At 40.0% G+C, this 12,140-nt stretch overlaps 1 protein-coding gene across 4 annotated transcripts in view; it reads right to left on the bottom strand.

Moving 5' to 3' along the window:
* Positions 1 to 404: 404 nt before the first annotated feature.
* Positions 405 to 12,140, bottom strand: part of LOC114455246 (immunoglobulin-like domain-containing receptor 2) — a 37,020-nt gene continuing 25,284 nt past the window's right edge. For 2 of the 4 annotated variants that reach the window (XM_028436350.1, XM_028436351.1), the window contains 6 exons: positions 10,033 to 10,179; positions 9,776 to 9,937; positions 6,174 to 6,287; positions 4,456 to 4,657; positions 2,229 to 2,898; positions 405 to 868 (listed from right to left, as the gene is read on the bottom strand). In XM_028436350.1, coding sequence (XP_028292151.1) covers positions 833 to 868; positions 2,229 to 2,898; positions 4,456 to 4,657; positions 6,174 to 6,287; positions 9,776 to 9,937; positions 10,033 to 10,179 — 1,331 coding nt within the window. In that variant the 3' untranslated portion in view covers positions 405 to 832. The remainder of the gene's footprint in view (positions 869 to 2,228; positions 2,899 to 4,455; positions 4,658 to 6,173; positions 6,288 to 9,775; positions 9,938 to 10,032; positions 10,180 to 12,140) is intronic. The other 2 variants (XM_028436352.1, XM_028436354.1) reach the window with 2 other exon arrangements.

The raw sequence follows: 12,140 nt of genomic DNA, 5'->3' as shown, positions 1-12,140 counted from the left end.
ATACTTTTTATACTATATATATATATATATTTATTTATTTATTTTTTCTTGGGACATTGTGTGACAAAGGTAAATCTGACCTCATCTGATATTTTACAGGTTGACTCGTAATGTTAACTCCTCACAACAAGTTCTTCAAACCACCTTATAACTTTCCCACCTGTTCTCCACTTTAGCGTCTCCTGGAGCAAACGAAAAGCTCCAAATGTTGAGAAGGAAGTCATTGTTTCAGGACTCTTGGGTTGTGATCTATTGAAGAGGAAGCTTTTAACCCAGCTAAGGCAGAGATCATCCAAATTCTATATGAGAAAACTGTACAAAGAACATTTGTAAAAAATGATTTCAAACAGTCAACAATTTGAACAACCGATTCATACAGTAAGTGATGGAGGAAACACAAACGGTGAGAGTTGAGACTTATTTATTTTTTTAAGTCTGCAGAATAAATTCAATGTGCAATACATATACAAATAATAATAATAAAAAAAATACAAATAAAAAAAATACATTGTTATCCTGAGTGCTGATGGACACCTGACAAGTGGAGGCAAATATGAGGCTGATCGAGTGACACACATGGAATAATAACCATAACAAAATAATAGAAAGACAAACCTTGGCACTTCAACTTGAGTGTGAGTTTAGTAAAGTAAAACCCTTCACACAGGCAGAAAACATAGACATAATATATACAGAGTCAAACACTTGAATCGTTCAAAGTGTTTTTCTGCCGTGTGAGCCAGTCTTCATGGTGGTAAAGTTAGTCGTTGTGTTGATGTGAAGCAGCAGGGACGGTTAGAATGTGTGGAGCAGCAGTGCAGGAAGCGGCTTTTCACACTATGAGAGAGTCCCTGCTCAGTGCAGCACTCTGTCAGGGAAGATACACCACATGTTAGAGTCTGTCAGGCTCATGCACGGTTAGTCAGAGCCAGGGTTGAGGTCAGTTATAATTGTAATCACGTAACTCATCTTCAGTTTACAATTATGACGACGCAAAATTATAATCGTAATTATAATTTAAAAAATCTGTCGCCGTTGTAATCGTAATTGAGTTCCGATAACTCACTTTATTATTGTAATTACCATGGAAATTCACTAAAAACTGTCAATTACAATTTCATTAAATGCAAAACAGGTCTATGGGTTACATGTATGTAGTTAACAAATATTAACATTCCAATTCATGGACTTAGTTGGGCTTTTACATAAGATATTATAATAAATGCACTAACATAGATGTAAAGATGCTAAAACAACATTGTACACATGAAAAAAAATGCATACAATCCTCACAACGCTGTACGTATAACAGTTATTAAAATTATAATTGAACTTTAGTAAATGACAACGTAATTGTTATTGACTTTCAGGGGAAAAATAATAATTATAATTTATTTGTAATTGAAAAAATGCTGGGTTATCGTAATCACAATTGATTCGTAATTGAACATGAATAATTTAAGACGTAATTGTAATTGAAAAATGTAATTGACCCCAACCCTGGTCAGAGCTGATTTAGATTGCAAGAGTTATAAGGAAAGTGAAAAGTAAAGTAAATGTTTAGAAAGAAAATGAGTGAATGGTGTGGTTGTGTAAATTCCAGTCAGTGTTAAGACAATACAAATATGTGCAGAAACACATATAAAGTAACATTTTATTCACATAAAACAGCAAAAAAAAACTTCAAGTTAACTGGCAACACCTCACACCAGAAGACCAAAATCAGCACCGGGTCCAAATTATGTTGCACTAAATCTGTTTTACCACAAGAGGGCAGCAGAGGCTTCTCTGAAAAACAAAGCTTAACCAGCATCTTTTCAAAATACAGTCTCTGGCCACTTTATTAGGTACATGTGTCCTCTGATTTTTAGATTCGTTCAGATGCTAAAGAGAAGAGTGACTTGTGACCTTTTAAAAATAGTCTTGAATAAAAGTTATATATATTATACACTAGTTTTTCTTACTTTAAATGACTGGATGTGATAATGGGATTTTTTATTTGAGGCAGAGATGTCACCAACAAAAACCTGAAATAAATGGAGTGATGGGTTGGCGAGCAGTTGGTATTAAAGCAGGTACAAACAGTAATGTGATGGTGACCAGGATCAGCTCAGTGTTGAGTGTATGAAAGGACAGGAAGTCACTGGATTAGTCCTGTCACTATTTGCAGAATGTTTCCTGTCCTTCAGCAGAGGAAGGAAGTCCTGCTCCTGCTACAAGTAACTCACCAGGTTTCGGCTGCGGTCTCTGTCCTCACGGCCCCCCTGTATTGTGTGTGATACCAGTGGGTGAGGGCGGGTGTAGCAGAACGGCCTCATGGTGGGGTCTGTGTGCCTGGGTCTGTCTGACCTGGGGGGCTCTGCGGTCCGGTACCGGTCCGTGGTCAGGTCGGCCCTGCGGTACCGCTCCGCCTCCAGCTCACAGTACGGAGGTAAGGGGTCGTCCTCCTCTGGACGGTTGCTAGGTGACCGGCTGTAGTAACTACCACTGCCTTTTCCTCTGGAGCTGCCTTTGGAGGGGGTGTCGCTGTCTTCCTCCGGCCGCCCCATCCCTCTGTCCCCCCCACGCCCCCTGGCCTTACTGTCCAGCACGCTGCTCAGGAAGGTGTCGTCATAGCCTCTGCTCTGCAGGGGGCGAGGGGGGCGCTCGCTGTCCCAGGTGTCCCTCCTTTTTTGTGAAACAGGCGAGGGGCTGCGTCGGGCCCCCCAGCCTTCATCCTCGTCTCTGTAGAAGCGCCGTGAGGGGCTGTAGTCCCGCTCATAAGGTCGGTCCATGGGCTCAGGCCGACGGCCGCAGGGAGCGTAAGATCGAGCAAAGTCCTCCAACTCGTCCAGGGAGCCGGTACGCCCCCTCCTGGTTAGAGTCTTCCTCTGTAGGTGCTCTGAGCGTGGGTTCAACCTTTAACAAAACCACACCATTTACAAATGACTCACTCTTCTGACAAACTCATCCTGAATACACACTGTTGATAGTTACATTAACATAAATTGCTTAAAAAATAAAGAATCATTTACTCAAATCATGATAATCTAGTAGCTCTTGGGACAATATAAAAGCTAATTTATGATTAAAGATTTAAAAAATGAAAGAGAAACGTTGGTAACACTTTACTTGAAGTTTTATACATGAACAGGGTTCTCACCAGGAATCGCATGGCGCGTGAGCGAGCGCCACCAGCACGTGAAATTTTAAAATTTATAACTCTTTGAGGGTCAAATGTAGTGAAGTAAAGTTTAAAGCTGATATCTGGAGTTTCTGAGAGGACGTCTCGATGTCCCGCCCTAAACAGCCTCACTTCCTCTGTAATCTACCAGAAGCCCCACCTCTACTTTTCTGCCCGCGCATTGCGAAACATAACAAGGTTGCATCGGGTCGAATTGATATAGGTCTATGGGTCAGGTAAAAGCCCAAATCGTATTTACCTGTTTGCTGTTGTGATGCGCGGCCTTGTTTCTGTGCACAGTTCCGCATTCAATTTGATTGACAGTTTCAAAAACAAGAAGTCAAAGCCTATTGGCTGGGCACACTCTGCAATCGTTTTCATGTGTATAAGGTTCTATAGGACGAAGGAGGGACTTATATACATAAATGTATATGAATGACCATCAGCAGTAGACCATAGTAAGAGACTAGTTAACTATTTTTTTGCATTTCAAAAGAATCATACATTTCTCTGAAACTCCAGATGTTCCAGCTTTACTTTAAAGCCAAAAGTTATTTGTTGAATTGGTGAAGGTGATGATGAATGCAATTATAGAATTTATCATGCTTGGTATAGGTCATCTACTAATAAATACTCATACACTGCACAGACAACAAATAACATATGATTCTAAACTGATTCCAAGATGCACTTTCCCAATTTAAATGAGGTATTCGTGCGTTCGCATGTAGAATGGTCCGTTGTGAGTTATAAACATGACGATCAGCTTCATGTGTCACTACACGCTACGTCCCAGTTGAAGCACTGTTTATATTGAACTGTTTAGGATTACCAAGCGGAGGATGCACAAAGGCAGCATCGGGGGCAGCTAAGTGGCGGCAGGGGTCCTCAGGTAAAGACGGGAGCATCCAAGCAAATCACATGTGTTAAATAGACGATGCAGCTGATGTATGTGTTTCTCGGTTATGGAGATTAAAAAGAGTTAAAACCACCCGTGTGTGCCTGGGAGTCCCTTTTGTGTCCAGGTGTGCAACAATTATTATGACGGTGGGGGGCACCATCGCTCTGTAGGGGAGAAAGAGTACAACGCTGGCGAGAACCCTGATAAGGCTAACATTCATTCATTATCTGTCATTAGCATGAATAGGGTGTCATGAGCTTGACGTCATATAAAAACAGTGAGCTGAATAAATGTCTGAACAGTTAAATAATGCTGGAGAAATTGTTCATTGTTCTGACATCAAACAGTGAAAGAATTCAAATGAATTCCAGTGTAACTAATTAAAAATCACCTGCGATCCAGCTCGTCATCAGAGAGGTTCTGTTTGTCTCTACGGGCTCTTCTGATCTGTGAGGGCCGAGTGGTCCTCAGCACCGGCTGCTCGTCCAGGTCCTCGATGGGCGGGAGCGCCTTCATCTGCACCGTCTGATAGGTGTGTCTGAAATCTGTGTTCCCGCCTTCATGGAGAGAGCTCAGCTCTGATAGGCTAGTGGCTGTTAGAGAAAAGCATTCACAAATGTTCAACGCAACATTGGAACAGAGATGTTTGAGTGAAAATACAAACGCCAGTGTGCAGGTTTGGGATTTATGACCAATAAACTGCTCCACTTCACAGAGGGTGAAAGCAAAGTCATCAAGAGGAAATAATTAGTGGATTTTTCTTTTCAGAAGCTATGTAGTTAACATCACATTGTTAACATCTATAAAAAGTATAACCCCAATATTCACACATGGATGTTTTACCCTTTCATTGCTTTCAGAAATCATGCTATAATTAGGCTTTTTTTTATTTAACTAGAAAACTAAAACTGGAGAAATCATAGAAACCAAAGCAGTATCAACTTCCTTGTGTATTTCAAGATAACATAGGGTGACCAGATTTTTAAAACTCAAAACCGAGACAATACTTTAACCAAAGACGACAGCAGATTTTGAAAAGAAGTGATTTGTAATGAAAAAAGGTCACATAAATTACATTTAATTTTTCTTCTTTTATGATGAAATGTATTATTGCAATGGCTGAACCCAATTTAAAGTGTCCATCAGTAAATAAAAAATAAAAAAGCATTTTTAATTAGTTTTGAATATTAAAAAACAAACTTATTTTTCTTTTTGGCATGTTGAAGGAGAACGCATGAGAGAAAGTGAACGAGTGATATTGTCAATGCCATCGACCAATCAGCATTGAGTTGCCAACGCGTGGAAAACTTTTGAGATTTTTAATGGGTTTATCTTGCAAGCATTACTATGGCGATTGACAGCTCACGGACCACAGAGATCAGGTTTTTTAAGCAAAATGCGCTGCTGCTTTCAGGGTCTTTTCTGTCAGCGGCAACAGATGTTAATTTCTTCAAAACCGCGACAAATCAATGGTTTGGGGGAAATCAACCAGGACGCAGAACGTAACTCTGATTCACAGGACTGTCCCGAGTAAATCAGGAAGTCTGGTCAGTGGTCACGCTAAGACAACACCACTGCCTTTGAGACCTACAGTGGTTTGAATGAAGCATCTCAAAATACATTAAATTAAGCTGCAAAATCCTCAGTTGTAGTATCTACGGGTGTAATTCTAACCTAAAAGTATAATTGCGTGACTATTGGAAGCAGTTTATCAAAGGTGGATCATCTCAGAGAAGCTTCGGGCTCTGATTCCTGCCTCAGAACTGGTCCTTCATGAGTTTTCATGCGTTACATGTTTGCTTCAGTTTCCTCCTATAACACCAAAACCTGCTTGTGATAGTTGTAGCCTCCAAATGTACTGTATGAACCTCTGCAATAGCCTGTTAGCCTATTAGCCTGAGTACACTGCTTAGCCTGACTGGACTAGCAGAGGCTCATGTGATCATAAACAGGCCAAAGGTTACGACTGAATGAATGAGAGGATTAGATGGACTTTGTTAGTTTACACAAAGCATGCAGGTACCAAAGATACTCTGAACACACACACACATGCACGCACACACACACACACACCAATCCAGTGGCACACAGGTTACTGTGCAGCCTTACGTTTGAGTGCAGACAGCTTGTCGGAAGGAAACTGACCCAGCTCCTTCTCTATGTAGTACATGACTCTCATTGAGTCCTGGTGAGGACCGGCTTTCAGTCGGTAACCACTGCGCACTGTGGGTGTGGACACACGGCAACATAATCATGCAATGACACACAAGGACACACAAATACACTCAAGATTACAAACCAACAATGACGATATTAGCACGGATCCACCACTATGCACAAGGACACACTCAGAGATGACGGATGACATGAGGATTAGTCAAATCATCTAAAAAAAAAAACCACACAATCAACAAATACACAAGTAACGTAGCTAGTCTTTTTCCAGGCCTGTACTATGAAGCTGAATAAGTATATCTGGGATATATCTCTGTTAGCGGGCCTCACCTAACCAAACATACTCCGTCAGAACTGCATGTTCTCTTTGAGAGAATAAACATCAACTAACCAAATATGCAAACAAAAAGGTTCCTTTTAGGCCTGTACTACGAAGCTGGATTTCCTCTTATCGCGCTAATTTACGGGATTTAATCAGTGTGTGCTGAACTACGGAGCTGGCTAACACTTTACCTATCTAAATCACCATGGTAACTTAGGCTGAAGAGCTTACCTGGTCGGGACCAGGTTTTGTTCAGGCTAGGATCTAAGCGAGTACTAAAGTCCCACCTCCTATCCAATCAGATCTCTCAGAAAATGACCTGTCCAATAAAAGGAGGATCATTCTGTTAATACGTCTCTGTGTGGATCTGATGTGACGCTGACAGGAGAGAGAAAATGTAACCTTTCATTTACCCATGACATCCTATAGGAAACATATAGATTTATATCTGATCGTCTGACCAACATTAGTTATCTGATAAAGCCTGTGTGCATCGGGCGCTTTCAGACCCATTTATTAATTAATCAATTCATTCATGAATGTATTCTGTGGTGAGAGCCTCATTCCTGTAAGATAATGTAAAATACAAATATTGTCCAGCTCTGAACGCAGCATCAGAGCCACGGACAAGGTAAAAGTCAAACTGATCAGTGTCTGTTTATTTTCCGTTTATAATCTCACTAATTTAAGTATTAACACTAATCAATTCCTGCATTAATCCCGTGCTACTTTTAGTGCAACAACAGTGTTGTTTTTGGTCTGAATTATGGATTTTAATTCTTCATATTTTTAAAGAATTTTTCCACAATTATGATGTAATTTGCTCTCCAGTTTCTCTGTGATTGTGATTGGTCTGACGCTGTAGTCCCCACCTCCGTCACAAGAGCTTGCACATAGCCAGGCAAAAATCAACTAGCTTAACTTAGCGATGTTGTAAAGGAGATTCGTAGGACAGCTTCTGTCTGACGGAGAATGTTTGGTTAAGTGAAGCCCGCTAACGGAGAAAAATCCTGGATATAATCATCTAGCTTCCTTGGAGTGTTTAGTTCAGGGGATACTATTATTAATTATTATCTCACATTACTGAATTTTGGTGTTGTATTTCAACTAGTGGTGACTTAAAATGACGAAAAACTTCAATTTAAACTCAAAACCAACGATTTAACCGTACTGAAGTGCAATGTCGAATACTTTCAGGTGAGAGAACCAGCCGCTCCTTATATCCAGGTGTGTTTGAACCAGAATGATGAATCTAAAACTATGACATCATGGCCCTCCATGTCAAGAGTTGATGACCCCTGACCTAAACTGAGTGTGTGAGTGAATGTGGGTGTAACAGGATTTATGGGATGAGATGTGAGGGATGAATGGAGGCAAAGGGTGAGGGAGTCAAGGTTACTTCAGTTGAACAAATATAATGTTTTCACTTGACATCGCAGTCAAATAAAACTCTCTAAGACACAAGCTCTAATTCCCACTATTCCCTTCCTCACTATTCTCACTCTACATCATTACAAAGGCCTGAAGTCTAATCCTCATCAGAATCCAGATCTTGACCAAACAGTATCTCATAATAGATTCTAGTGGAGTGGTTCCCAAACTTTCCACAGTCCCGTACTCCTCCACACCTTTAACCTGAAGCCATGTACCCCCTACTCCTGCACACTTAATAAACATATTGTCATATACAACAGTGAAATTTGTCCCTGAATTGTACCTCTTGTTGAGGAATCATACATAATAATAATAACTAGAACAGGGGTGGCCGATCCTGGTCCTCAAGAGCCACTATCCAGCATGTTTTAGATGTTTCCCTATTCCAACACACCTGATTCAAATGATTAACTCATCATTAAGCTCTGCAGAAGCCTGATAATCATCCTGGTCATTTCAATCAGGTGTGTTGGAAGAGGGAAACATCTAAAACATGCTGGATAGTGGCCCTTGAAGACAAGGATTGGCCACCCCTGAACTTAGCCTAGCAATAGCATTAGCCGAGCAGTACCATTGACTTAGCATTAGCTTTAACCTATCATTAGCCTAGCAATAACATTGACCTAGCAATAACATTGACCTAGCAATAACATTGACCTAGCATTAACATTAACCTAGCATTAGCCTAACATTAGCCTAACAATAACATTGACCTCGCATTACCATTAACCTTGCATTAGCATTAGCCTAACATTGGCATTCACTTAGCATTAGCTTTAATTTAGCATTAGCCTTGCAATATCATTAGCCTAGCTTTAGCATTAACCTAGCATTAGCAATAGCATTAGCTTCTCTATTTATATTCTAGTTTCCAATGTTTTCACAGTGTTTTTATTTTCATTAACGTACCCCTTATGACAATTTGCGTACCCCTGGGGGTACTTGTACCCAACTTTGAGAACCAAGGCTCTAGTGGAATGAAGATATCCTGGTGATATCTACAAACTTTAACCTGCTGCCAAATCCACATTCTGGATCGAATCCGTACGAAACTCGACACTTTGATAGAGGTCACAACCCGACATTAATCCATCAAATTTGAATGAAATGAAAACCTAATTAAAGTGTATAGGAATTTTTGAATGTCGTAAATGGGCTTTCCAATGTTAATTTCCAAAAATCGCTGAGTCAACAATCTGGATCGGATCCATATCATGTTTGGTCAGATGTTGCATGACATAACCTTACATCATCCTGCAAAATCTTGAACGAATATGACCGTGATGTGAATTTTAGAAATTTTGTCCCATGCTTAAAATAGGGAATTTTTATATTTTTGATATTTTTTGTGACCTTGATCTTGAACCTGGAATGGTCTCATCTGTGTCCAATAAACAATTCACAGAAAAAATAATTAAGTGGATTTGTCAAAAATTGAAGACACTATCGTGTACACAAACAGACACACAAACAGACACACATACAAACATGACGACCAACATACTTTTGAAAACCATTTTCAAAAGTAATAATAATAATAAAATAATAAAAATTGCAATGACATTAAATTAAAAAATATACACATATACAAACATTACCTAGATTAGCAATGAGGAAATGTGCAGTACATTTAAAACTTTTTTTTGTCTTTTCTTTCATCACTGACCACCAGGGGGCCCCAGTTTCCGGATTGAGAAGGAAAACACCCTAAATTAAACCTAACTAAGTTACTTCTCTTGTAAGTTGATACATTATTGTGTTCTTTGACAGATGAACTCACCAGCAGCCAGGTTATTCTCTAGTGAGGGGATGGAGGAGATCTTTGGGTCCATGTGTGATGATGGAGCAACAGGAACCACCGTAGGAACACCAGGAATGTAGTATGGGTACACAGGAACCTGAGCTGGCCTTTGGCCCTTTGCTATCTTCCCTGCTTCATACACTGCAGGAGTTAGCATCAACACAACACAACACAGACTCACAACGTGTACACCAAACAGGTATTCTTTGGAAGATGGTTGTCTTAGTGTTACTCACAGTGTCGTGGGCAGCAGCAGGAGTCAGGGCAGCAGCAGCAGCGGACGTAGCAGCAGCAGGAGTGAGGACAGCACTGACACCAGCAGATGCCCAACAACAGCAGAAACAAGATAGATCCCAGCACCACAGATCCCACAAAGGCCCATTCTGTGGTGCACCATCACAGACAGAGGACAGCAGGGACATATTCAATGTGATGTCCAAGTGTTTCAAGTTTAGACACAAAAGATTTCAACAAATGAACGATTGGTGAATGTTAAATGCTTTTTTTTATTAGCATTGCTGTGTTCAAAACTGGCCAATCCATACTATGCACTAACCCTAGGTTCCCAAAGTGGGGTACACAAATTGTCATGGGGGTACTAGTACTAATGTTAGGCTAATGCTATATTAATGCTAATGCTAGCTAATGCTAATGCTAGCTAATGCTAATGCTAGCTAATGCTAATGCTAGCTAATGCTAATGCTAGCTAACACTAATGATAATGCTAGGCTAAAATGAATGCTGGCAAATGTTAATGTTAATGCTAGGTTTATGCTAATGTTAATTAATGCTAGTTAATGTTAATATTAGGTTAATGCTAATGCTATATTGATATTAATGCTAGGTTAATGTTAATGCTAGCTAATGCTAATGTTAATGCTACGCTAAAATAAATGCAAGCAAATGTTAATGTTATGCTAGCAAATGCTAATGCTAATGTTATTGCTAATATTAATTAATGCTAGCTCATGCTATGTTAATACAAATGCTAATGTTAATTAATGCTAGCTCATGCTATGTTAATACAAATGCTAATATTACTGATAATGTGAATTAATGCTAGCTCATGCTATGTTAATGCAAATGCTAATGTTATTGCTAATGTTAATTAATGCTAGCTCATGCTATGTTAATGCAAATGCTAGCTAGTGTTAATGTTAATGTTAGGCTAATGCTAGCAAATGCAAAGACTGTGAAAAGTTTGGGAACCACTGCGCTATACAAACTCAATGAGTATATACTGTCTACTATACAGTATACTATAAGTATGGTTAGGATTAGTATGATGACCGTTCCCACTGAAGTATATTTCCAAGTTTCCCAAGATGCATTTCAAACCCACACTGCCAAAAAGCGGAAGCACACCAAGGCTAAATATTGCCATTAATTTTCCGCCTTTGAAAGTTCCAAAAGCATTTTAAGCAAAAAAGTGACCAAGTAGAATATCAACATGTGATCGTTTGAGTTAAACAACTTGAGAAAACTCATTTCATGCCGAGATTTTGGAGATTTACGCAGACCCGCCTTAGTGTAGGGCTTTATAAAATCTGTTTTATTTTTTTCCAAATTCTGTTTTATTTTTTCTAGCTCTGATGAGACATTGCTCAAACACCTCAGAGCAGGTGAAGCTGATGTTTTGAAGGAGAGCCCCGCAGCGCTTGACGACAAAAGGACGGAGTTTCACAGACACATTAAAGTTAAGCGGAAATTGACGGCTCCGTATTTTGGAGTCAGTGATGAGTTGCGTAGTTTTTTAGCAGTTTAGACGATGTTTCGGGTGTTTTAGATGCTTTTTGAAGCAGCCAGGACGGGAGGGGGGCGAGAGGTCCCCGGAAACATTTCCCCATTAAAAAACGTTCTTTGCCTCAAGGTGACGGCGTTTCATCCACATTCTTTCAATTTCCGCGTTCAACAGTGGATTCCGTTTTCATTGGTCGATTCCGTGATTCCGGCCGCAATTCTGGTAACGTGGATTTCATAGGGTCCTAATAGTGCTACTGAGAAAACTTACGGTTAACTTCACAACAGAGCCCTACTTACAAAAACGTAAAAAAAAATTAATGAATATGCTTTCATTTTGAAAAGTGGATGTTTGACTTTTAGCTTGAAGCCGGACCCAGGGTGATTTTACGTTTCACTTCGCAATGCATCATGGGGCGGTTGAGTATGACTAGTGTGCCCATACTTAAAAAATGTCCCCATATAGTATACATCTGGGTATTTCTCACGCACTCAATCTTTCTGTACTTTCTAATGTGAACACACTACATACGCATTTTGACGCCAGTATGAGTCGTATGTTCGTGTGCGATTTCGAACACAGACCATGTTTTTGTTCGGAGGG

This window comes from Gouania willdenowi, chromosome 21, assembly GCF_900634775.1.
Source record: "Gouania willdenowi chromosome 21, fGouWil2.1, whole genome shotgun sequence".
In the NCBI taxonomy this organism is placed as follows: domain Eukaryota; kingdom Metazoa; phylum Chordata; class Actinopteri; order Blenniiformes; family Gobiesocidae; genus Gouania; species Gouania willdenowi.
This window is presented reverse-complemented; position numbering and strand designations above follow the sequence as displayed.